General features: G+C 43.8%; 1 protein-coding gene and 1 long non-coding RNA gene across 7 annotated transcripts in view; one reads left to right on the top strand and one right to left on the bottom strand.

Moving 5' to 3' along the window:
- Positions 1–726: 726 nt before the first annotated feature.
- On the top strand, positions 727–11,906 carry LOC115073504. Its single transcript, XR_003852035.1, has 2 exons — positions 727–919; positions 8,584–11,906. It is a non-coding gene; the product is annotated as an uncharacterized LOC115073504 (long non-coding RNA).
- Positions 11,907–13,100: 1,194 nt separating this feature from the next.
- ANKRD13A (ankyrin repeat domain 13A) overlaps positions 13,101–27,619 on the bottom strand; it is a 56,153-nt gene continuing 41,634 nt past the window's right edge. For all 6 annotated transcript variants that reach the window (XM_029571972.1, XM_029571971.1, XM_029571969.1 and 3 more), the window contains exons 13-15: positions 26,743–26,903; positions 25,841–25,908; positions 13,101–22,257 (exon numbers count right to left, since the gene is read on the bottom strand). In XM_029571972.1, coding sequence (XP_029427832.1) covers positions 22,062–22,257; positions 25,841–25,908; positions 26,743–26,903 — 425 coding nt within the window. In that variant the 3' untranslated portion in view covers positions 13,101–22,061. The remainder of the gene's footprint in view (positions 22,258–25,840; positions 25,909–26,742; positions 26,904–27,619) is intronic.

The raw sequence follows: 27,619 nt of genomic DNA, 5'->3' as shown, positions 1-27,619 counted from the left end.
GTTATTTATGTAAAGCCTGTGGCTGTTATTTGTTTACTTTCTGTATAACTTGTTGTATGTAAAGCCTGTTGCTAATTTATTGTTTACTGTAAACCGAGGTGATGTATAACTATACGTACCGCGGTATATAAGAATCTCTAAATTAATAAATAAATAAATAAAATAACTGTACAAGTCCAAATCTTCATTTATTTCTTATATGCTTTTCCAACTAACTAAAGTGCTCCAAAAGGAGTTGTAACAAGACAGAAAATATTTGAGATCTTTGCTAAATAAAAAAAAACCCCTCAAATGATGGTTAACTGAAGCCCTAAATCTCAGTGGGAGCTCGGGGTACCTGTCAGGATCATCTCTGCCACATTTTATGATTTGTTTTAATGCCAAACAAATCTTCTGAAGCAGAAATAAACAGAGGTTTGTATCCAATATGCATCTGTGTGTCCTGGGGTTCTCTCTAATCCTGCTTTCTGCCATTTCCGAGGGGAAAGACCGGGCTCAGAGTCCGGGGCGCCTGCGGGCAAGGCCGGGACTGCCCGTCTTCCCTTTATGAACAGCGGCTAACAGTCCGCCTCCTCTCCGTCCTTTGCTTGGCGTTTTGGGGACAAGAGGCCCGCCGGTTACCGGGCCAGGACCGGATTAATGGGAGCGGGAGGCGGCAGGCCGGGCTTCGGGCCTACGAAAGAAGGGGGCGGGCCGAGCTGGGCTAATGAAACCGGCGTGGGAGGGGCGAGCCGGGCCGGGCTGGGCGTTGGGACGGGCGGGAAGGACAGAAGGATGGCGCCGCGGCCGCTGGTCTCGCACCGCCTCGTGCGGTTCTCCCTGTGCCTGGCCGCCTTCTCGGCGCCTCACTGCCTGGGTCAGAGCGACGTGCCCCCGCCGCAGAGCCGGCCCTACGCCGTCTTGCTGAAGCAGAACCTGGGTAGGTGCGCGCGGGAGGAAGCCGGGGCCGGCGCACGAGGGCCCGAACCGGGGGGGCTCTCCGCAGCTACGAGGGAGGACCCGCCGCTGAGGCCTCCTCGCCTCTCACAGGGTGTCCTGCAGAGCTGCCCCGGGGTCCCCCGCCTGCAGGGGAAAGGGATCGGAGGTCCCAGAAAACTCCGTGTTGCATTCACTGTTAAATTGTCCTAAAAACGGCAGGAATCCACGCGTGATCGTGACTGTTGTTTCCCCGCCAGTGGTGCTTGCCTTCTGCTTCAATAGATTTCTGCCCACTTGGGTGAGAGAAAATAGGCAAGGCTTAGCCGATACAACCCATTTTACCTTTTGATTTGTTTTGGCTAGGGCATTTAATTTTGGAGGGGAGAGGCTGGGCCGGATTTAAGATTCGGTCACCCATAGAGTGCCAACACACGGCTCTATGTTAAGCTGAAGTAGGCACTTCTTCGGCCTGGATATTTGATGCCTTGAAAATTTGGTACCCTAGGCAGTTGCCTATGCCTAAATCTAGGGACCATCTCGAGAAAATAGGAAAAGGCATAAGCATTGGTAAGTGAAATGTAAAATATTGATAAGATAGGGTAAGAGAGAATTTGAAAAAAAGATGGCCATAGAGGCAAAAAACTCATAATAAAAGCTTTAAGTATATCCGAAGCAGGAAGGAGTCATTTGGACTGTTAGATGACTGAGGGATTAAAGGGGCACTTAAGGAAGATAAGGCCATTGCCTAAAGACTAAGGGGCCGATGCAATACAGTGCGCTCAGCCAAGCACACTTGGACCTGGGATAAATAAGCGCTAATCCACCCCCTAATGCTATAGGGGGATTAGCGCCTATTTAACACGGAGTGAATGAGAGAGCGCTCATCACATGCAAATGCATGTGAATGAGCCTATTACTCATTCACTCCCAATGCAAAAAGATAAACGCGTGTCTCAGACATTAACGCCTGCCAGGAGCAGGTGTTAAAAGCTGAGTGCATTGAAAAGAGGTACAGAAAAGCAGAAAAAACTGCTCTTCTGTACTTCTTTTTTAAAGTAAAAAAACAAAAAAAAAACCTCTGCAGACAGAGTTATGAAGACCGATGCAGGTAAACTCGGGGGCCGTTTTCATTACTGGCAGACAGGCAGCGTGACCCCCCTAATTTAAATATTGCATGGCGCCCCCCCCCCCCTTTGGGGCACCATGCGCGCGTTAAGAGAGCGGGCGCTGACTTTCAGTGCCTGCTTTCTTCGCGCCTTTATTGCATCAGCCCCTAAATGAATTCTTTGCTCTGATGTTTACTAATTAAGATGTTGGGGAGATACCCCTTCTGGAAATGGCTTTCAAGGGTGATGGTTCAGATGAACTGATCAAAATCATGGTGAACTTGCAAGATATAGTAACGCCCCAGGAATTGGAAAGAACTAAAAAATAAAATTTCAGATCTATTACTACTAATGTGTAACCTATCATTAAAATCATCCATTGTATCTGAAGACTGAAGGGTGGCCGATGTAACCTCAATATTTAAAAAGGGCTCCAGGGATGATCCTGGAAACTATACACTGGTGAGCCTAACTTCTGTGCTGGGAAACAACATGGCAACCAGTCTAAAGAACAAAATCACAGAACATTCAGATAGATGTGGTTTAATGGGACACAGCCAGCATGGATTTACCCAAAGGAAGTCTTGCCTTGTAAATCTGCTACATTTTTTTGAAGGGTTTAATAAACATGTGGATAAAGGTTTAGTGCAGAGGTTCCCAAACCTATTCTGGAGGACTCCCATCCAGTTGGGTTTTCAAGATATAATATCCACAACGAATATGCATGAGAGAAATTTGCATGCACTGCTTAGCGAATTTATCTCATGCATATTCGTTGTGGATATCCTGAAAAGCTGACTGGATGGGGTCCTCCAGGACGGGTTTGGAACCTGTGGTTTGATGTGTTTGGATTTTCAGAAGGCATTTGACAAAGTCTCACATGAGTGGCTCCTAAGAAAATTAAAAAGTCATGGGATAGGTGGCAATATCTTTTTCTGGGCTGCAAACTGGTTAAAAGATAGGAAACAGAGAGTAGGATTAAGTGGTCAGTTTTTTCAGTGGAGACAGGTAAACAGTGGAATTCCACAGGGATCTGTACTGGGACTGGTGTGTTTTAGTATATTTATAAATAATCTGGAAAGGGGAACAATGAGTGAGGTGATCAGATTTGCAGATGACACAAAAATCATTTAGAGTTAAATCACAAGATGATTGTGATACATTGCAAGAAGACCTTGCGAGAGTGGAAGGCTGGGCATCCAGATGGCAGATGAAATTTAATGAGGACAAGTGCAAAGTGATGCACATGGGGAAAAGTAATCCAAGCTGTAGTTACACGATGTTAAGTTCCATATTAGGAATTAGTACCTAGGAAAAAGATCTAGGCATCCTTGTGGACAGAACATTGAAATCATCAACTCAGTGTGCTGTGGTAGTCAAAAAAAGCAAACAGGATGTTAGGACTTATTAGGAAAGCAATGGTGAATAAAACAGAAAATGTCATAATACCTCAGTATTGCTCCATGGTGAGACTGTATCTTGAGTACTGTGTGCAGTTCTGGTTGCCAGATCTGAAACATATAATTGCACTAGATAAAGTACTGAGAAGGGTGACCAAAATATTTAAGGGGATGGAACGACTCCCCTATGAAGAAAGGCTAAAGAGGTTAGGACTGTTCAGCTCGGAGAAGAGATGGATGAGGAGGGGATATGACAGAGGTCTACAAAATCATGAGGACTAGAACCGTTAAATGTGAATTGATTTACTCTTTCAGATAATAGGACTAGGGGACACGCCATAAAATTAGCAAATAGCACATTTAAAACTAATCAGAGAAAATTCTTTTTCACTCAATGTTCAATTAAGCTCTGGAATTTATTGCCAGAGGATGTGGTTGGGCAGTTAATGTAGCTGGGTTTAAAACCTGCTATTAATAAAATTGACTGGGGGGCAGAATTCTAAAAAGTACGAGTGCGCGTACTTTTGTTCGTGCAACCGGTGCAAACAAAAGTACGCTGGATTTTAAAAGATACTTGCATAGCCGCACGTATCTTTTAAAATCTGGGGTCGGCCGCGCAAGGCTGTGCAAAATCAGCAGCCTGCGCGCGCCGAGTCGTGCAGCCTGCCTCCATTCCTTCCGAGGGTGAAATTGGCAAGTCACCCCCAAACCCGTTAAGAAGCGATTTTCCTATACCACTTCTGGCCTTCTTTCTTTCTCTGATAACATCTGAAAAATGTTTTGTCACCTCACTTTACCTCTTTAGCAATGCTTTCTTCGGCTTGACATTTTGCTTTCATGATCTTTTTTCATCTCACTCAGTTTCACCAGGTATTCTTCCCTTTGTTCCTCTTTCTGGGATCCTTTATACTTGAATGCTGTTCTTTTTGCCATTATGTTTCAGCCCTCTTCTTTGAGAACCAGATTGGTATCTTTTTTCCTCTTACCTTTGTTTACCTTTCTAATATATAGATTTGCTGCCTTTGTACTAGCTCCTTTTAATTTGGCCCACTTCACCCATTATCTCCCATTCTTCTAGTTCATTCTCCAGGAACATTTCCATTTTGATAAGGTCCATATTTTTGAAATTCAAAACTCAGGTCTTCGTGTGACTTCTCTGTATCCTATTTGCGATATCAAACCATACTGTCTGATCACTGGTGTTCAGTTGGATACTTACCCGGTCATTAGAGACTTTATCCCATTCTCCCTCATGGGTTCCATTACCATTTGTTTGAAGAGCATCCACTATCTCTCTCCTTCTTGCAGATTCCGCAGAAAGGATACTCTGATCCACACCCGGCAGATTAAAATCGCCAGTGAAAAACACGTCTCCCTTCTTTCCCACCTTTTGGATCTCTTTCACCAGATCTCTGCCCAGCTCTTCTGTCTGAATTGGAGGCCTGTAGACCACACTGATGTAAATGGAAGCACCATCCTCTGTTTGTTTTTTTTTTTAGGACAGCCCATAATGCTTCTTTCCTACCCCATATCCATTGCATTTCAGTTGCCTGGCTAATGTTTTTGGTATACGGAGCTGCTACTCCCTCTTTTCTGACCTCCCTCCTTCTTAAGTTCTAGCCTGGAATGGTCATCTCCCAATCATGAGACTCAGTGAGCCAGGTCTCTAGGACAGCAATGATGCTCAAGTCCACTTCCACCGTGAAGGCCTGCAGGTCTGGGATTTCATAGCTTTCCAACTTTTCTCCCTTGCTTTGCTGCTCTTCCTCGTCACCTTTTCTGCTGTTTTGAGCAGATTGATTTTGTTGTTTTCTCCTCTCAATTCCTGTATTGTTTGGGGGTGACCTGCCGATTCCAGTGGCCATCTCCTGCCACCCCTACCCTCCAGTTTAAATACTTGATAATGTATGTTCTGAACTTCTCACTTAGCATCCTCTTTCCTGCCAATAAAATCCTTTACTGCTCTGTTCCCAGCCCCAGCTTTACACCAGGTTTTGAGCCAGAAATTGAAGTTATCTGTATGGCAGAGCCTTTCCTTGAACAGGTGATACTTCTGAAAAGGCAATGCTATTTGCCATGTGTCTGATCTTCTCTAGATTTTGGAAATCTTCTTGACTTGAATGTTATCATTTCTAGCAAAGTCATTGGTCCCCAAAAGGATGATAACACTGATATTGGAGTCTCTACTTTTCTTCCATAATTGCTTTGACTATCTGGTTGGAACATCTATGGCCGAGGATCCTGAAAGGATCACTGTTGTGTCCCCATCAAAAAGATTTCCCAAATTGGTTCCTCAGGTGACAAGAGTCTCCCAGGAGAATCTGTTTCCTTTTATGACCTTTGATAATGTTTAAGGGTTTCTACTGCTTCCCTTTCAGTTATTACCTCATTTTCCATTCCTGGATCTTCTTTGTTTTCCAATTCAGTCTTAGATACCAGACCCTTGATCATTCCTCAAACTTTTCTAAATCCCTCCTCATATTTTCCACACCTTCCTGTTTACCCTGTTGCAGATTTTGGTGGTATCTGCAAAAAGACAAACCTTTCCTATCGTGCTGCAATGTCTCTTACGAAAATGTTGAAAAGAGTCTGTCCAAAGACTGATCCCTGAGGTGCACACCACTAGTAACGCCTTGCTCTTATTACCCTTTGTCACCTCCCACCCAACCAGATTTTAACCCAGTCAGTCAGTTTAAGGCCCATACCAAGTGCGCTTATCACATATACAGAACTGTGGCAAAGGCCTTCCTGAAATCCAAGTACACTGCATCTAGTGCTCTCCCTTGATCCAACTCTTCGGTCACCCAATCAAAGAAATTGATCAGATGCGTCTGACAAAATCTACCTTTGGTAAAGCCATGCTGCTTCTGATCTTGCAATCCATTGGATTCCAGAAACAGCAATTCCATTAATTTGTTCACTATTTGTTTATTTTAGAACTTAAAAGTTTTGTGTTTTCCCTGTTAGTCCACTTCAGTATGTGCAAATAAATGTCGGGGAACAAAAATATAAGGTGATACCCTTATTAGACTTAATATATTTCTTTATTAGCTGTCAGGAACTGCCCTCCCAGTGAAGATAGCTTAGCTCCTGAAAGCTCATCAAGAAATGTATTAAGTTAATCCAATAACATATCTAAGGTGATACCTTTTTTTCTTTATTGACCTTTATAACTTTATTGACCTTTGAATGAGAGCTGAGAAGAGAACATGTTGTGTCCTCCCCAGTCGTCTTCCCACGCATGCTGTGATGTAGACATACGACAACTTGAGTGGACAGCGTAAACAAGGGAGAGAAGACAATTTTGGCTTCTACTCCAATTGTATGCTCCTCAAGCATCTTACGATGCCATTTGTCTGTTTATTTGTGAATTTAACTTAATTTATCTTTATGTTGATTTTATACTTGAATGTTATATTTGCAGTTTTTAACCCCCTGTTTTCATCGTCATAGATCCCAGTTCATTGTAACCCCTGTTCCATGTAATGCTTTTATGCAAGTACCGTTTCATTGTAAACCGATGTGATATGTATTTTTACATGAACGCCGGTATATAAAAGTCTAAAATAAATAAATAAATAAGACATTGGGAAATGAAAATTTAAGAAACACACGAGCAATTGTATCGAAGTAGTGCTGCAGCTTTTCCCACTGAAAATACTGGGGAATTTTAATAGGGCCCACCGGAGCCAGCAGTGAAGGGGATCCTAGTGGAGGGTGTCTGGCCAGCTGGTACCATTGTGCTGATGAGTGGGGGAGGGGGGGGGGTCTAATTCCCTGGTGGTCTAACCGATAAATTTTGAAGTACTTTTAGCTTCAGAATAAAGCTTTGATTCATGGGCCACAATAACTGATGGGGGTGGGGCTGTTAGGATATATAGTCACGTAGTAATGATGGTAGGTAAGGCCAAATAGTCCATCCAGTCTGCTTATGGGCAGGTTACCCCATGGGTTCTGTTAAGAGTACTAATTGATGAACTACTAGCCAGCAATAGTAAGGGGTCTATGCACTAAGCTGCATTAAAATCTGGCATTTGCATTCCAATTTTAATGCAGACATTGTCAGGAAATTCCATAAAGGATGTAAAACCTATAGCAAATCGGGTATTGGCAAGTTTTACCACAGCTGGTATTGCATGCATGTTGTTAGCCACAGTTATACCAGCCTCAGTGGGAGCTCCGACACGCTTGCTACCCCCTTCCTCCGCCATACTTGAGTCAGCACTGAAAAGCCCCTGCAGGCGGAGTCCCTCCTCCCCCATGCTGAGAGTCAACAGTGAAAGGGCTCCAAGCCCTGAAGAAAGCTTTGACAGGAGAGGAGGAAGGAGAGCAATCAAGGAGGCTCCATAACCTGTTGTCTTTCCCCACTAGGACCCCTCTAGAGAGGCAGGGGAGATTCCCACACGTCCCAGTGGGTCATTGGAGCCCTTCACTGCTGGCTTGGAGGGGGAAGGAAGAACGTCAGAGTTCCTGTGGAAGCCCTTGGGCCACAGTTGGCATTTTATTGCCAATTGAGAGTGTGGGGTGAAGGGGAGAAAGGTGACTTTGGGTCACAGAGAGCCCTCTTTTTACACCAGGAGGGAGAGACCACATAGGCAAGCATATTAGCCTGCTGATGCTCACAAGAAGTTTAAATTACACCTCCGAGGGGTTGGTAAGATTTTGCATTAGCTGGCAGGTTACCACAAAGTGCGTGGCTTAACACAAGTTGTTGCTTGGTGTGATTAGAGTGCAATGCAGCTCATTCAAAATGTTTTTGCTAAAGGCTGCATGAAGTGTGTGTTAACATCAATGCAGACTAATGCACTAAAGTATTAACTGCAGCATACCAGTATTAATGCGCCATGGTTAATTAAAACACTTTGCTTTTATTGTACATGTTGAGTTGGAATTGTGAAGTAACAGAAGGTTGAAAGTAAAATAAGAAAACTTTATAAAGAGACCTATGAAAAGATGCATGTAGCACAGAAAGCACCTGTGACAGAGAAGGTCAGTTATGAAATGTCCTACTTCAGACTCCATAAAAGCAACTTTCTGCTCTTGCAACAGTTCGATAGAGATGAGGAGGGTCGTGATATGTCTATTGCACTTCATCCCACTAGCCTATTTTGTTGCTTGTTCGCATTCTCCCGATAATAATTCTGCATTTTTCCTTGCAGTGCTGATGGGGATCGTCTTTAGCGCCCTGTTGATCGTCATGATTCTCATGGCTGTTTGTGTTTACAAGCCCATCAGGCGCCGGTAGCAGAGTGGCTGCACCCTTTGGGGAGGAACCTGGATTGGAGATGGTGTCTCGCACAAGCAGCTCTAGAAAGCTTGGGATGAAAGTGATGCGCTCACAAAAATGTTGATAGATATATTGTAAAGCAAACCTAAACTGCATTTAGATTCCAACATGTGCTTGTTACGGTGAACTATTACTTTTTTTTCTGACACGATGCAGTTGAGTGCTTTCTAATTATCTTCCCCTTCCCCTCCCCATTGCAGAGGCTTTTTCTATTCAGGATCACTCTGAACATAGGGTGTAGTTCCTTCTCCATTCCGTTTGTCTGTTCATTATGAACAAAACTCATCCAAGTTTTCATAGTTTACAAAACGAATAGCACGTACAAAGGAATACCTGTAATAAGTTTCTACCCAGCAAACTGAAACGAACACAAATATACTAACACCCTTTTCAATACTTATTAAAGGGATGAACCTGTAAAAGGTACTTCCAGTGGCCAGGAGGTTGAATCAGATTGAAAGGATCTGTAAAGTTTTGACTCGATTATGTAAAAGTTGAATTTATTTTCTGCAGCACTTGGATTCTTTTAACAAATTCTTGATTGATGACCATGTAAAAACATGGTTTTTATGAACCAAGGTTACGTGTAAACTTGTTTCTAAAAGTACTTTGAGAAGCAATTTTTTTTAAAGCACTGATAGGCTTGGTCAGTCTTTGGTGTCTTACTTGGGTCTTCCTATTGAGCTTGTCATGAGGTGCATGATTACTGTATTTCTGAATGCTACACCTTGTTTTTTTTGCACTTGAGCAAGTAAACAGCAAACCCGTTTTTGGGAACACTACAAGACCAGTATTTCTTTTTTTCCAAGAGAAATTTACACTACAAAATAGTTTATAAATCGATATCTTATGGGAAATTCCTTCTCATAACAATTATCTTCCAGAAGTTTGTGCCAGAGGATCATGTGGTGAACTCAGCCTAACTTGTAAAAAGTGATGCTCTTGCACAGTGAGGTACATCCCTCATATCATAGTGACTTAGAGTAGATATGAATTTTTTAAGGCTATTAAAAAGCTCAAAGTTCCCATGATGAACCTATCTCTCCGTTGCCCCCAGCAGAACAGTCCAGCTACAGTTTCAGCAGCCACAACTGCTATAGGAAAAGTAGATAGGGAATATATCAGCCAGGCAAGGGCCCTGTTTGGCTAAAGGCCTCTCCTGGTTTATAATAGATAATGCTCTTTATTTATTTAGTCAGTAAGGTTATCTAAACCATCACCCCCATCCTAATCCCTTGCCAGTGTACCATACAATTTCTGAATTATAGTGTATTGAATTCTGGAATGATTCATAATGAAGAGTTCCATATATTTTTGTAAGTACACTGTATGTTGCAAGTTCTTGGCGTATGACAACATGAACCGTTTCATCTTAGTCGTTAGTGGAGAAAACAGATTTTACGATAGTCTCCTAGATCAGTAACTGATGTTGAGTTGCTGGCTACTTGGCAAGTGAACACTCTGGTCTCTAGCATGAATGGAACCGCCAGTCTGTGGAGCTTTCCAGGTTATTTATTTGTATTTTAGAAAGCATCAGGGACTGTAAACTTTTTAGGTTCTTCTGGAGGGTATTGTCTGTCTGAAATGGTACTAACTCCTAGGCTAATCTGGCAGACCTGTTTAAAGGAGCACTTCTTCCAAGAGACACATTAAAAAAATAAAAATGAAAATCACTGAACATTTTTTTTCTCACCCCTAGATATTCTGTGCTACGATTTTGTTTTTCATTTCATAATTTCCTTTGCCTGGCAGATTCCTCCTGCCACTGAAGGCTTCCAGCTCCATCGGAACCTTCCTGCCTGAGACTAGGGTGCCAGGAGCCTTTTTCACCCCTCCCTCCTCCTGTCTAGTTTAGCCGTGGCAGTGATGGTCTTCTGGCTGAGAATGTAAGGTTACACTGGAACCTGGCCTGAGCGCCCCTCGCAGGAGCCCATAGGCACAGCTTGCGGTGCAGACGGGGCTTTCGAATGTAAAAATATGCCAGATTACCAAACCAGCAGGGTAGGAAAAGCCAATATCAGACCAAGATTGAGTTGGGTGGTTGCTTTATAAATTGTTTCCATAAACAAAATTGGGTAAAATGGGAGGGGGAATGTTTTGGGTTTTTTATATTACGATTATTATTTTTTTTTATTCTTTTGTCATGTCAGCAGTTGGGGTGTTTGGGTAATCTTCAGCCAGCCTGAGTGGCCTGAAGCTTTCTTGTGCCTCTTCTGAAATCTGTTCTGGCGTGAGCTGACATGGGAACGGCCCTTCTAAAACCAGTTTGGACCTGCTCCCCTTTTAAGAACGTGCTTCTGGCAGAAAAAATCTTTGCTGTCTGATCAGGACAGCCATCCCAGGTTGCTTTGTGCCCACAAAGGCCCAGACCGTGTGCTGCAAGCAAACTGGGTTCTGTGCACTGAAACTCCCTCTAGGTCCTGGGGTTCCTGGCTGGACTAGACCTTAAAACGTGTGTAGGGCCTTAAGTCAAATGTAGCCATCTGTGTTACACTGGACACAGTACACTTCAGTGAAGGCAGCTGAAATTATTCTTTGCACATAAATGCTGCTAACTTGATTTTGCACTGTTAACTGGTGAGCTGGAATGTTTCTTCCAACCTTTAGCACTGTTTATTATTGATGTACAAACTGTTCTAATTTGTATTCCAGTATTTATATTGTGTGATGTCTGACTGTAATTTGGAGAAGTTAAAATATTGCATAGCTATGACTCTTCCACTGTTGGAGTCCAGAGGTGTGTTTTGTCAGTTGAGTTGGGTCATGCACATTGTTTCCTGTATGATTGTGCTGAAATGTCTTTTTATTAGTAAAAATTACAATTGTGTTTCTGTGTGCGAGTTGGTATTTATACAGAAGCGATGGGCAATGTAAAAGAAGACACTGGCTTTCGGCGTTTAAGCCTGCAGTATCCCCTTTCCTGCTCTAACCAATGGTCTGGTGGAAGGATATATTGCACTTTCTCTGCGCTTCCTTCGCATTTGGCCTTGTTTTCGTAACATTTTTTATTTATCTGAAATGATTAATCTTCTTCCCTTCCAATCGGCTACTTGTATAGATACGAGAAGAGTAATGACTCAGCATGTTGGCTTAAAGCAGTAGCGCTGACTCCTTAAAATATAAGGAGGCTTCTTTCATAGCTCTAATGTATCATTCAATCTTATAACAGGTTATTAGCAAAGGTATGTTCCGAAATGGAGCAAAAAAAACCAAACCCCAAACTTTTGTTTTGTATGCGCAAATTATATTTCCGATCTTTGGCACGATTCTGGAATGTACCTATCATAGCTTGATGGAGCGGGCCGCTATGGCGCTGTAGTGCCAGGAACCTTCATTTGCACTGAGCTGGAGATTTGTTCCTCCCTGTTTTTTGTTGATGTTATCATTAGCAGATTAAAGGATGAAGAACACTGAAAAATCTTTCATGGAAGTTTGTTTTCAGCAATGAGATGTCTCATACCTTAGCTGTTTTTGCCACTAATGGGGTTTTCAGATACCTTGGCGGGGGCTAACAGTGGGGTAGAGAGCAGGGAAAGCTGCTATTTGCTCTGTTGACTGAAAAATATGGTCATATTTTTGGATACATAAAGCCCTTTTGATTTGGAGGGTGAGCAGCAGCTGAAAGATATTGATGGCCCACTGCTAAGGTCAAAAGATATTCTCTCATTCTGTCTGAAAAATCCATGGTTTTCTCAGTCGGTAAATAAACATTGGCATTAATAATTGTAAGGTCTGATAATTAAACTTAAGTGTAAAATCCTGTTGCCATTCAAAATGACATTCACATCTGTAAAACATTAAGTATGATTTGTCAGAGGTGCTGCAGCATACTGCAAACTGATGTTACAAGCCAAGTATTATGAAAGCTGAAGTCGTGTTTTTTGAATTTCTCCAAGAAATAAACCTCACATGTACAGTGTAAGGCTTCTGTATATTTTTCCATTGCATTCTTTGACTTTAAGGCTGCATTAAAAAAATAAACTCTGATTATAGAAGTTCATTAAACCCAAAGCTCCTGCATCATGTTTTTCTTTTTTTAAAGAATCTACTGCATATATTGGCATCTTTTATCTAAATCTTCAAAGGATTACAAAGGAGCAGCCTCAAACGGCTGCAGAAATGTCACATAATGTCTGCAAGGGGTGATTACGTTTGCCAGTAAAACTTAAACCCATTGAGCAGCTTTGGTTCATTTGATGGTTTTAGTCATGCAAATGTCATCCTTTAACACAGATTTTTGCAAATTGCCTCGCACTACTCCCAAGCATGCTGCATTTTTATCTTCAGTGCATGCAGGAAGAGAGACACCTGCTACTTGGCAGAATAACTAAAACATTTAGGAGACATTTGTGTATGTGTGTAAAAAGTGTGAAAGCAGCAGCATTCAAACCCTTTTTAGTGCTTTTATTTTCTGGAAAAAAAAATAGTCACTTAGGTATTTGTTCTGTCTGTGTGTGTATACAGTACATTATCTCCTGAACCATTCAATTTCTAGCAACCAACATTTCAGGCTAGGTAGATCGATATAAAAGCGCGAAAGCAAAAGAACGTTTTCCCATAAAACTTATGGATCTAGTCCAAACTTATGGATCTAGTCCAAACTTGAGAAAAGAGGGTTTTTCCTAAGAATTGCTCTGCAATTCTTTTCTTACCTGTTTGATGCTTTTTGGACTTATTCTTGGGTCTGCTTAAGTCCATGCCAGAGCTGTGGTGGTTTTTGTTTTATTTTTTTTTTTATATTTACACTTTCCTGGAATAAAAAGGAGTGCACCTGTGCATGGTGACCATTTTTTAAAGACTGCCTTCCCTGAATCCTCTTCAGTGCTCGCTGATGCCTCCTGCATGGGATCAGGCAGCGCCCCGTGATTTACTGGATTCTCTCAGCTCTTATACTATCCTAGTGACAGGTTCACATAAAAAAAAGAGGTCCTGTGCAACCCAACCCATTTACATGGATAAAAACTCTGAATTAGGTAAATGGTCCTTTTACAGTTTGGCCATGCACACACTCCCATCTAGGGGCCACGAAATTAGAAAAAGGTTTTCAAAAGCAAGTTCCATAATGTTGGGAACCACACTATCCAAAACAATATTGACATTGATAACAGTCCCTGGGTTTTTTGCCCTCGTAAGATGGGAAAAACAGAGTTAAGAAATGTTGTATGTTGTAAAAGGTTTTCATGAATATATATATATATATATATATATATATAACTGGTTGGTGGGTTTCATTGTTGTATATCCCTGCTGTTATATTTCTAGAAGACACTGGTCAAATTCAGTACATCAAGGGTGGCCAATTCTAGTCCTCAAGAGCCACAGACAGGTCTTATTTTCAGGATAACCATAATGAATATACTTGAGATAGATTTGCATTCAATAGAGGCAGTGCATGCAAATTTTTCTCATGCATATTCATTGTGGACATTCTGAAAAGCCAGACCTGTTTGTGGTTTTTGAGGATCAGAGTTGGCTTGCCCCTACAGTATATGAAAAAAGACTTCCTTATCTGTGAAAAAATGTAAAACAGACTGCCTACAGCTGTAAAAATCTATATAAAGATGTTGAGTTAGTTGATAACTGACAGACATGAATAATCATCAGCTGAAAAGGTCTTTAGCCCCACTCCTCTGTCATCTTTCCCCGTTTACTACCGGTTATAGCGGGGGTGGCTGATGTTGGTCTTTAAGAGCCTCCAACAAGCCTGGCCTTCAGGATATCCCCAATTAAATATGCATAGAATAAATCTGCAGTACATGTAAATCTATTTCCCTGTATACCCAGATCAGTCCAGACTCCTGGGTTTTTGCCTCCCTGCCAGCAGATGGAGACAGAGACAGTTTTACTGACATTTGCTACTTAACCATGTTTGCTACCTGCACTTCCTCAGTATTTCTGTCTCCAGCAGATGGTGCAAAACCTGCAATTCTGCAGTCTGGGCAATTTTTAGTTTTTGAGCCTTCCTCCTGGGGGTTTTTGAACCCTGGTAGGCTCTTCCCTGTTTGGTTGAGGTGGACAAGCCGGGAGTTGGTGACCCTTTTGTGTGCTCGGTCCAGAATCTGCCCATTCTGTTGAAGGGTAGAGTTGTCCGCTCATTGTTTCTATAGCATGGAATACAGTATTGTTGAGTGTTTTAAAGTTTTGAAACTTTTGGGGTTTGAATTTTTGCTTGGGTACAGATTAATACTGTGGAACTGCAGCTGGCACACATGGTTATGTAGCAGTGTCAGTAAAACTTTCTCTGTCTCCATCTGCTAGCAGGGAGGCAAAACCCAGGAGTCTGGACTGATCTGTAGTACTACAGGAATGAAAATTAGCAGGTAAGAACCAATTTTCCTTTCATGCATATTCATTGTGGATATCCTGAAAGCAAGGCCTGTCTGTGGCTCTTGAGTACTAGAATTGGCCACCCCTGGGTTACAGCATGGCTTTTTGGAGGGCCGCAGCCTGGCCATTTCTTCCTGTTCCTCTGAGCTTTCAGGTCAATCAGACTACTTTGTGTATTTTCCCCTTTTTTGTATATTGCTCTTCCAACTCAGCTCCGTCACCAGGATAACAGTCGTTTGCCAGAGGTTAAAAATTGTAACACCTTCAAACTGTAACATGGCCCCTAAGTGTGGATGCTAAGTGTTGTCCTTGAGTAATTGTTGATGTGCCCTCCCTCAGGGGATATGACCACTGCCTCTGGATGCCCTAGGAAGCAGAGTCTGGACCCAAGAATGAAACAGATGTCTCCTCCATGACCATGCACAGCACTATGACTGGCCTGCTCTATAAGAAGCTGAGGCATACTCAGAATGATCGGATTTGTTAAATCATCTACGGTTCCAACAAAATCTAGAAAGTAACAGCTCTGTAAAACTATTTCCCTCTGCTCTAATATTCTCCTGCCTGAATAATATCAACTGGATACCCAACCATGAGAATTATTACAGTTTAAAGAGTGGAAATTCCAAAGCTTTCCCCACAAAAAGCATTAAAATCCTATACAAATGCAGGATGATGGCTTGACGAGAGATTATTGCTGTTATAAGCCCAAACAAAACTTCACCCAACATTGTGAATTTTTTCACTTGGCCGTAGTAGCAAAAATGTCCTATTACTTCCTATTTCGGCGAGCAACCAATCAACATGCAGGACTTAAAAGTTGTATTCAACCTTATCAAATTACTGAGAAACAGTACAACTGAATAAAAGTATTCCCCACTATCCGTCATGTTAATATATAGTTTAACATTGTAATTTTCCATTTTTAAAAGGGGCAACAGCCAGATTGATTAAATACCACCCCCCCCTTTTTTTTTTCTGCTTGCGTGATTGACTTGCTTCATCCCTCCAGTGGCATATTGTTAAGAATCATCCTTTGCGTAACAGGGAAAAGTCATTCAATATTTGAAAGTAGCTATTGAGGCTCAATTAAGAGGGTTAAACACTCTTTTTGGGAGCACTAGAGCACTGTTATGACACATGCTCCAGAGCATAGCATTTAACTTTGCTCCTCCATCCCCAGCTCTTGCAGGTTCATTTACTAGAATGATCTAGCAAGGATCCATTTTCCTACCAAAACCAGGTGGAGCTTACCAAACAGCAGGGAAAGGGAAACCGACTAAAGCAGACTTAATGTAAGCGCAGCTTTTTAAATAAGACAGTTAAAAGGTTTCCTGTGCAGGAGGTGCCTAGTGCTACTTGGTAGTGCTATCCACACACACAAGCAGAGCATCGAGTGGCTGAGAGAGTTTTGGCAGTGGTTCGCTGCTGCTTGGAAGACAGATGGCCCAGACAATTTGACACTTTTCCAGAACTTTTAAGTTTTGTTTGCATGGCTCTGTGCAATGCCCACCATGGTGATACAGATGGTGGAAAACGCAGGGAAATCTTCAGTTTGGTGCGGGGAATTGCGGAAGATCCCATCAAAACGTCAGAAAACCCCAGCGAGGTTCCTGCTGCCAGCACTCGCACTGGAAGCTGAACGGTTCCGATATGTGTGGTGTTCCTTTAAAAGGTGGAAGGAGCTTGCAATTTTATTTCGCTTTTCCTAAAGCTGCCAATTTTCAATGCCGACACTAGTAACGCTGCCCTCCCACCATCCTGCTAAAAGTCTGTGTGGGAGTCCCACGCCGCGTGTGCTTTTAGTTTCATTTGGAGGGATGTGTTCCCGGGGGCCATGTTTTGGATAGGATCACATAATAATGTGCACAGATGACTTTTTCAAATTCATGCCTGTTAATTTTTCCAGAAAAATTGCATAGACATACAAGTCAATTTTAAAAGGGAAGGTACTTTCCCTTTAAAATTTGGTGTAAATCCACAGGTAAAAAGTATCTGTGGACTTTGCCCCAAAGGGAATCGTTTAAAAATTATCCCCTTATTGCAGTATTTTTCTCTTCATGCCATGGGCTCTGCCATTAAAAGTTATTTGCTAAAAGCACAGAACAAAATTCTTTAAAAAAAAAAAGCATGGTGCTAATATTGTGTGTGATTTTGACATCAACAGCAACATCGTCTGATGAACGAGCTGTGGTAGGAGCTGACACAGTGTAAATGCTGCTGGGATTTGTTTATTTCCTGCATACTGCACAAATAGTATTGTGCTTAATTTTACATCAGGAAATCAAAACAGAAGACGTAACAGCCAAAATGGATTTAGCATAGTATGCTCTAAAGGATACGGCTGCTTTCCATGGCACTCTGAAGATGTGAGGAACAGAAGTTGAAAGGATCCCTTTTATATATTAAAAACATGTTTCTTGGCCTGCTACTTTGGACTTCTGGTGCATGGGAACTTCCTTTGCAGCAACAGGAAAATTGGTTCATACCTGCTAATTTTTGTTCCAGAAGTACCACAGATCAGTTCAGACAAGTGGGTTTTGCATCCCTACCAGCAGATGGAGACAGAGAATAAAAACTTTTCAGGCACTGCTACATAACCGAGAGTACCACCTGCAGTCCCCCCTCTGTATTGACTGGTACCCAAGCCAAGATAACATTTTAAATCCTTCACATGGGCCAATACATCTAAAGGGCTGGAAACACCCCTTAACTGCAGCCTTTACTCATCCACAAACAAAAACATCAGAACTGGAACACCGTAGATCCTGCACCTCAGGACTCAATTGATAAGAAGCCATGGAGGGAACATGTACAGTAGAATTCCTGTTGGACATGGGCACACCAGAGCATCGAGGCCCACCGAGCCGACCTCTTTTCATTGACTGAAAAATCTCTCTGTCTTTGAGTTGACCTGCGTCATCATAAGATCCAGCTGACTTGGTGCAGATGTGATTCCAAGCCTTGTGGGACAAATCCCATTACCCCAGATCCAGCTGTTGCCTGCTGAGCAAATCCACCTGCACATTGTTTATTCCCGCTACATGTGACGCTGCTAGGCCTTCAAGATGGTGCTCTACCCATGCAAACCATTGCTGAACTTCCAGCGCCACCACATGACTCTGTACTGCTCCGCCAATTGATGTAAGCTACTGCTGTCGCATTGTCTGAGAACACATGAACCATCCACCCCGGTCCAGGGGCAGGAACACTTCCAGGGCCTGCCGCACTGCCCTCGTCTTGAGGTGTTGATGGACCAGGACTTCTCTGGTAGCCAAAGGCCTTGGGCTGACCGACCCAAACACACTGGCCCCCAATCTGAGAGACTGGCGTCCGTGGAAACCATCACCCAGTCCGGAGGCTCCAGATTCATACCCTTCTCCAAATTGCTACGAGACAGCCAGCATGGGAGACTGGACCTGGATTCTCATAGAAGGGGCAAAGGAAGATGGTACTCTTCTGACAATGTACTCCACCTGTACAACAGTGCATGTTGCAGAGGTCTCATGTGCACAAACACCCAGGGAACTAGATCCAACGTGGAAGCCAAGGATCCTAGAACTGAAGGAGGCACGTCACCTATGAATGTAAATTCACCACTCAGTCCGCTGCCAGGAAGAACCTGCCATTCTGAGTGATGAAGGCGGGCCTCCAACTATACCAAGGATTGGGTCAGCTCCATGTGACTCTTCATCACATTTATAGCCCAACCCAGCGACTGTAAAGTGTTCATCACTCTCTGAAGGGATCTCTCGCATTTCTCCTTCAACTTCGCTTGAATGAGCCAATCATCCAGATACGGATGTACCCAGATCCCTTCCTTGCGAAGGGCCAATACCACCACCATCATCACTTTGATGAATGTGCGTGGCGCTGTCGCCAGACCAAAAAGAAGGGCCCGGAAGTGAAAATGCTGACCCAACACCATGAAACAAAGAAACGTCTGATGTTCCTTCCGAATAGGAATGTGCAAGTACACCTCTGTCAGGTCCAGAGATGCCAGGAACTATCCCTTGCAAACAGCCGCCACTACGGTGCGCAGCATCTCCGTTCAAAAATACAGAACCTGAAAGGCCAGGTTCACCTTCTGTAAATCAAGAAAGGGACGAACCGTGCCCTTCTTCTTGGGAACAACAAAGTAAATGGAATACCTTCCCTGTCCTTGTTCTGCAAGCGGGATGGGGACTATGGCCTTTAGAGGGAGCAATCTTTGCTCACCGCCTCTCGTTTGTTGCAAGAGACCATATGGGACCCCACAAAGGCCTCCCTTAAAAGGCAAGAAAATTCTAGAGCATTGCCTTCTCTCACCACCTCCAGGACCCAATGGTCTGAGGTAATCTTTACCCACTCCTCGTAAAAGCTGGACAATCTGCCTCCTACGGCTTCTACACAGACGTGGGGAACTCTGGCTTCATTGCACTGACTTTCCGCCTCCGGTGCCCTGACCTATCCCATCTCTGGCTGACCTGCGTGCTCCACGAAAGGACTGCTGATGCCCGCCACCTTGCTTTGCCGAGGCGCCAGAAGAGGACTTGCCATACTGAAAGCTGTGCAAATCCTGAAACTGACCATGAACTGGAAAAACCTTCCTACTGGGTTCTTCGACTCCCCCAGCACCTTCATCAGCTGATCCAAATCCTCCCCAAACAGGAGCTTCCCCTTGAATGGGAGGTTACAGAGCTGGGCCTTGGACGACACATCCGCTAATTGCATAACCACAGAAGTCTACGGACCCACCACTGCCGAAACCATGCTCCTAGCTGAAGTACAAATCAAATGATACAGCGCATCTGCCATATAAGTGACCCCGGCCTCCAGGCAGGCTGCGTGCAAAGGACTGCTGTCTCCTGCCACCGCAAGGGTCCGGAACCTTCTGCATCCAACATGGTCAGGCCCTCTGCATCAAACGCACACAAACGGCTGCTCGAAGACTTAACGTGGAGACCTCAAATATATGTTTTAACTGAATCTCCAGCTTGTGATCCTGCATATCCTTCAACGCCGCCACCCCCGCCACAGGAATGGTCGTCTTCTTGGTAACAGCTGATACTGCCGCATCCACTTTCAGTACCTTCAGGAGGTCCAAAGCCTCTTTCATCAAGGGGTAAAGCTTAACCATCAGTCTGCCCACCATGAAACCCGTATCTGGGAAGTCCCACTTGGAAGTCCTGCTCCCGATGAACCAACGTCCGGATCTTCTTCAGTAAAGGAAAGGTGCTTGTTGGACCTCTCAGCCCATCCAGGACCAGGTTAACACCCTCGCTGTCAGCCTCCTCCTGAGCCACCTTCATACCCAATTCCTGCAGAACCTGGGCAATAAGGGGTTGCAGCTCCTCTTGCTTGAACAAACGCAGAATCCTCAGGTTTTCCCCCTCAGGTACTTGAAACTCATCCAGGTTAGGATTATCCTCGGCGCCATCAGGGTCTGCATCGGGGGTTGGTGCCGTGTCCGGAACCGCCTCGTGCTGATCAAGCAGGTCCTCCTGTTGCTCATCCGAATCATCACCCAAGGGATGGCCCAACAAGGCACTTAACCCCTTAGGGAGTTTCCACCATCCTCTTCTGACCTCCCCTAACTCCTTATCTATCCCTTTTTCCTTTATTTATATTTTTTTAACTAGACTGCAGGTTTGCACCAACTGCTTGAGTCAGAGAAATACTGAGGGGACTGCAGGTGGCCCTCTCGATTATGTAGCAGTGCCTCAAAGTTTGGTTCTCTGACTCCATCTGCTGGTAGGGATGCAAAACCCACTTATCTGGATTGATCTGGGTATGTTCAGAAACTGGGTTTTTCCACCTATCCTCGGCCCCAGACTCCAAGGCTGGAGCCCAGTAGATGAATATCCTGAAATCTGGTTCCTGGGTGTTACTGTTAAGTGATGGCAGGGACACCACTCCTCGCTGAGGGCTATGAACGCTGCTCCTATAGTATTTCCAACTCTTCTCTCCCTGAGGATTCCTTTGCTAAATTTTAAAAGCACCCAGTGAACTTGTATTATGCCAGCACGGGTTGCCTCAAAAGAGCATGCGAGGCTCATTGTGTGCTGCTAACAGTGCAAATGCCAGTATTTAAGGAGTTTTCATTTCCTGTCCCTTTTGGATGCGAGTACAGCACACCTTGGCTCTTGGAATCACTGCACGGTAGGAACAGACTTTGCCATCTCCGCCGCCCCCCCCCCCCCCCATATGCAAGGATTCAAGTCATTGCAATTTAGGATAAGGATCTGCTAAGTCTTTGCTACAGGAAATCCCTCGGTTTAAGGGTGGGATTTGGAATTATGAATCTTAATTATGGTATTTACTCCCAGATCTTCCTGCAGTGAATTAAAACTGCGCCTCGTTCCTCCATGGCCAGTCCTGATGTGGGACTCTGTTCCACAAAAACCAGATACAGACTATTTACATGGCAGTGTCCCAGGACTCTAGGCCAGGAAGTAATCAGAAAAGTCTGAGTGAATGGCCAATTTCATTTTGGTTTTTTTAAGTAAAGAAAGTGCTGGTACATGGAAACATGCCCCAAGAGTTAGGATTTACAGTTTCTAGGCTGCCACATTTTATGCTGTATTTACCAAAAAAGCAGCAGCAGGGCAACCAGCCCTGGCTTTTCTGGCAAACACAGTGCCCTCCCCCCCCCCCCACCCTCCACATTCAGGCACAAAAAAAGTCTCACGCGGCAGCGATGAGAGCCCTGAATGCTAATTCTAAACAGAAGAGAGGAATTTCTAAGGTCATTAGGGGCCAAATTATTGTAAAATCAATCAAACCGTGAAACCACTCATGTTACATAAAGCAATTCCTGGTTCAGAGCAGTGAGGAAATACTTAAAAAAATAAAACATCTAACCATAGTACAACTTTGGTAGCTAATCGGAGTCCTCCTCATGAAACCTAACTTGCATTGTAAGAGGCTGGCTGTTGCTTTTCTAGGTAGGAGAGGCACAGGCCCAGAGCGGTGGAGTTGTCCAGATCTCTCCTTATGATCAGGGGACGGCTGCTCCTGTGAAGGATTTCCTTGGCGACCTTGCTATTTTTCTATGAGCGAAAGCTGCAAGATCCGCTCCAGCTCCGCCTCCTCTTCCTGTCGCTTGGACTCCCGTTCTTCCTGCTCTCTGACAGATAACTCCATGGCGAGTTTTAATTGTGTATCTAATCCCACGGGCTGGCTGGGAGGGTTGGAGTGGAGGCTGTTTGAACCTGTAAAAAGACTTTCCTGTATTGCCCTGGGGAATCAAACGGAAACAAAAATTAGGAGCACCCAAGCACACGGTGCCTCGAGGGCACACCCGGTTGATTTATTTTTTCACCAGATTGCTACTGCTGTCATCCCTCATATCTCTCCCTCCCTTTCTTTTTCTTCTTTAACAACTCTCCTTGGTACCAGTCCAAGCCTCGCATACTTCCCCCTGCAATTACGATTATTATTATTTAAAACACTGCCTACGTTATTTTTCAAAATGAAATAAAGAAGCAGCTTTTGTAGGCGCTCATACCTTTCACTGAATAAAAAAGACGTTACAGAACATGAGCGCTCTAGTCTACATCGGTCTCTTCTGGTGTGAATTCAATAAAGGAAAAATTCTAAGCAAACTGGGCTTGTCCTAGCAGAGGAATTCTAAGACGTCCCATCCTAAAAGCATCAGCCCTCTTTAAGGGAATATTTAAAGGGTTCCCTGCAGGTAAATGGGTGTTTAACTGCCGAGAAAGCACCTTTGAAAATGTACCCAGAGCGGAGCATAGGGGCGGTGCTGTAGGCAGTGCTGGGGTGCCGGGAGCCATCCTGGCAAAGTCCGGGGCTGCAGACTTTCAAAGGGAAACTCTATGGGGCTACACAGGGAGAGGCAGAAAGTTGCCCTCTCCAAGCCCAGAGAGTGGACCAATCTTTTCTTTAATGTCTCATCTGATAGAAGGCACCCTCAGCAGCACATTGCTCCAAACGCCACAGCTGGAATTTGTTTCAGTACAGGTTAAGAGAGACGAGTGCCTTGTACAGAGTCACCCACACCCTCTCATTCCAGTACTGACCAGGTCCTCCTTAGATTCTGAGAATTCAGCAGGGAAAGAGACAAATGCTATTTTGCTGTAGTTCCAATATACATCACTTATGGTGGATTGAGGTGTAGAAGGAGAAGGGACGTAAACTGTGGCATGCCGGAGCCTCCATGTATTACTCCTGGACTTTACTTTCCCTCTCAAACCCAACATTGTTCAGGAACTATGGAGATCTCTGACTGAGATGCTATGACCCATCTAGTTCCAAAATCCAGAGAAATCCCATGCCTGGGAACTCTCTGGGGTTTGAATCCTGTCTCCAGGTCTTTGGAAAGAGTTCCCAGATCTCCAGGCCTGCGGAGATAAAAGAAATGAAAGGTGGAGCACCACTGGAAAAGCGAGACAGGACAGGAACACACCCTGCGGTGTCCTCCCTGCCTCCGAGCGGCAGCAGCATGCCAGAGCCAGACGGCTTCCTCTCTCCCATGGCTTTTTTTTGAGCCTCGGTTTCTATAAGGAACAGAGACTTCTCAGACTGTACTGTATGTCTGTGTGTGTTGCTGTTTGTCTGTCTGTGAGCGGGTACCCCCCCCTCTCGCCTTACAATTTGGAAATGGCTACAAGTGAATCCAAATTTTTGGAGAAAGGCCCTTCGGGGGTGGGGTGGGGACAGAAGAGTTTTGTAGTTTTCAGAGTTTGTGAGTGATTTGAGAGGATGCAGAAAGAGGGGGCAAACTTGACAATGTTCCCATAAGAAAAGCATGGAGGACAGAGGCAAGGCTATCTTGAATGTCAGACTTTCTACCGGTTTATGTTATACACTTTCAAAAAGGAACGGAGAGTGGCTGAGTCTTATCTTTTTAGTGGTCCCATTGGCACATTAACAAGATGGTCGGAATCTAACAAATCTGATCAAATTTAAGAACTCGTTTTCCACACTCTCCTCCATCAAAACAGGGGTGCCTCAAGGCTCTGCCCTTTCAGCAACACTCTTTAATATAGACCTTGCTCCGATTATGTAAAATCCTATCCACTCTAACAGGCTGCTACAAACTTTACGAAGATGATATCCAGTTTGTTCTCCGTATCTGCCCTACAAGGCAGGATACCCTTGATTGTGTCTCCATAATCCAAAAATGGTTACATCATGATAAAATTGCACTTAATATGCCTAAAACTGAATTTCTTGGTATACATAGTCCATACTCTTCTTTCAGTGACAAGTCTATCGCTCTGAACAGTCTTACTTTCTCCACTAGAAGTCATATTAAAAGCCTTGGCATTTTTCTTGATGGTACTCTCTCTTTTCGACCTCAAATTAAACACATTATTTCCCAAGGTTTTTAAAGAATTTTTGTCCTTGCTGGCCTAAAAAAGCTTCTTCACTCTCCTGAATTCCACACAGTAGTACAAGCTTCCATTTTTCCTATCATTGACTACTGCAATAATTGTTTATACCTAGGGACTTCAATCACTGTTTTACGCCCATTACAGCTGCAGCTAAACTCCGCCACACGATTGCTATCAGGTTTGAAAATAAATTATCATATTACATCAACTCTGATTGAGCTGCATTGGTTATCTATACATGAAAGAATTAAATATAAGGCGGAAATGTTAATTTTTAAACTTTTAAATGATCGGTCATGCCACCGGGCAAATACAATTTTGAAATTTTATCAACCCACTAGAACCCAACACTCTTCTCAACGAGGGCTGCTTGAGGTTCCGTCTCCAAAAGTTGCATGATTACACACGACCCGTGAGTGTGCATTCTCTGTCACTGGACCTACTCTTTGGAGAAGTCCATTACCTGTTATTAATCAAGTTGACTTAGAAAATAGCCACTGCTACTACTAGCATCAGTAGCATGAGATATACTTAGTTTTTGGGAACTTGCCAGGTACTTATAGCCTGGATTGGCCACTGTTGGAAACAGGATGCTGGGCTTGATGGACCCTGGGTCTGACCCAGGATGGCATGTTCTTGTGTTCTTATGACATTAGACAATGCATTTTGGTAAAGATCTTTGGAAGCAGGTCAAACATTTTCTTTTTAATGTGGCTCATTTTTAGAAGCCTAGAATTAGTTTAATGTTTAATTATTAATTTTTATGATGCTGTTATTAGTGTTTTATTTTATTATATTACTGTTGTATTGAGTCCTTTTTTATATATACTGTTTCACTTATTTATTGTTTGAATTTGTTTTGTCAACTTATATTGTTGCTTACCATGATTATGTATATTCTTTTGTTCATCGACTATACCTGATGAGTTAGGCGATTCATAAATTTTAATAAATGTAAATATAAATAGATACAAATATAAATAACAATAACTCTTGTTGGAGGGCTTGTGGAGGAAGAGGAACGTTTAACCACATGTGGTGGTAATTCTTGGTCCTTCAAACTTCCTGGGTGGATGTGTTGTCCTGGATCAGGGAAATTACCGACCACTCACTGTCACTGTTTTATTCTCTAATAAAAATATTTGAATGCAAAAATAAAAAAGATAGAGAAAACTTATTCGAAGAGTTCTTTCCTCTGATATTATATGGGTGCTACATAAGTGACTGTCCTCTAAACTGTTCTTATACCTGTGATTTTCCTGGATTATTTTAATATGATTTTGGATCACAATCACCTAAATCCTGTCTGCTGAGAAATACTTAGATTTTGGGTGGAGGGAAAGAGGGGATTGCGATTGTAATGCAGAACTGTGGATCTTGCAACCATGTCCAGACAATAGCATAGGGAACCAGAGGCATGGAAGAGAAAGCTTTATAACAAGGTGTGTGCTTTAATGAACTCACCTTTCATACTGTCTGTCAAAGGCCTGGTGGTGAGCAAGGCTTCCATTGGGTTGGATGCCACACAATTCCTAAAAACAAAAGCAAGAAGTTTCCAGAAAACTGGTCTTGGGAGGCATTACGATTACATTAGAGTGGGACTGATTGCTAGCTTTCTGCCACAAAGATGATTGCTTCAGAGGTCTACAGAAAGGGAAGTGAAGCCTGAATTCTTGTTTTTAAAACTCTGAGCCATGTGGTTTGATGCATTTGTGGTTTTAGCAGTGATGGCTATTCAGGTGGCTCGAACAGATCGACTGGAAAGTGCCAGACAACAAACCCTGGACTTCTCAGTCTGATAAAATGGATCATGAACATATGGACAAAAAAGAACACAGAAAATGTTGTACTAAAAAGTCTGGTACGATGGGAAACAGCTAGAACTATATAAAAAGGGATCTGGGTATCCTAATATTTTTGGTATCAACAAACCTGGATTTATGCACAAGGATGGAAAAATTGTGGGGGTGGCAAAGTTCCTGCCCCATTATCATTCCCCTTCCCCTCATCCCTTCACCGGACCTCCGATCCCTTTCCCTCCAGCTGCCACCCCCATTGCTCCCCCAGGCCTTAGGGCTCCAGCTCCAGCAGTGCTATCAGCCACAGGCAGGGACTGAGTCAGCCGGTGCTCATGGGCACCACAGTAACCCCCCACCCCCTCCAGACTTCCAAGCAGAAGGCAGGGTCTGTGACTATGGGCTGACTCCGTTCCCCCAATTCACTGTCTTCTACTGTTAAAACTGCTTAAACAAGAAAACCAAACCTCTCTCTCTCTCGGAACACATGCAAGTCAGAACCCGCTGGCCTGGGGCAAAGGTCCAGAGCGTGCGAAATGAAACGCGGACAGCATTGCCGCCAAGGCTCACCGGGCTCCCGTGGGACTCCAGCAAACTCTGCTGGATGGCAAACTGCACGAGTTCATCCTCATCGTCCCGGACATGCACGCTCCTCCCGTTCTCCTGAACGTGGTAGGAGGGGGGAATCTCAAACACAGACTGGTCAACCTCGAACTCTGGAACAGCGCCGGCTGCAAGAAAAAAGGCAGAAGGGGCTCTGAAGAAAAAGGCGTCAGTGCTAAGGGAGACCAATAAAAGGTTTTGTCCAGCTAGCATGGGGAGTCAGCCAGACAAACCGCACCATTTTAAAGCCATCCCTCCCGGCCCGCTGACTGGCTAAATCCAGACTGGCTGAAAAGACCTACGATTGGTCCAGTCACTGACAGCGGTCAATGAAGAGACCAATCGTAGGTCTTTTCAGCCAGAGGGCGGCAAAGAAATTACCATTTAAGTACCAGTAGCTGTCAGCCTCTCCTTCTCCCATGGGCTTTGTTGGGTACTTTGGGGATAGGGACAGACCGTTCATCCCATGCCAGTATTTTTAAATACTGTTAGGGGGTGGGATTGGGGGACCACACAATATATTTTTTTTTTTTGTGCAGAAAGCCAGTGAGTGACAAAGTTTCCTGATAACTTTAAGTGGGTAGCTTTAGCTAAGTAAATTCAGTGGGACACTCCTCTGGATTAAGTTTTGCTGAATATTTGGCTAAGGTTATTCTGGTAACTTAACCTGAATAATTTTCCTGCTCAACTCTAGTCAACATTCTTATGAGCTGATCTAGAGGTCTAACTCCCAAAGGCAGGCACCTAAGCCATTTGACAACCAACCCGTAAGGTCTTCTCATCTCCGTTCAGAAAGTGGGAAAAATGAGCGACTCAGGCTAACTGCGACACACTAAGTGACCTC

The sequence above is a fragment of the Rhinatrema bivittatum genome, chromosome 11 (assembly GCF_901001135.1).
Source record: "Rhinatrema bivittatum chromosome 11, aRhiBiv1.1, whole genome shotgun sequence".
NCBI lineage: Eukaryota > Metazoa > Chordata > Amphibia > Gymnophiona > Rhinatrematidae > Rhinatrema > Rhinatrema bivittatum.
Note: the sequence above shows the minus strand (reverse complement) of the source record. Positions and strands in the feature narration are given on the sequence as shown.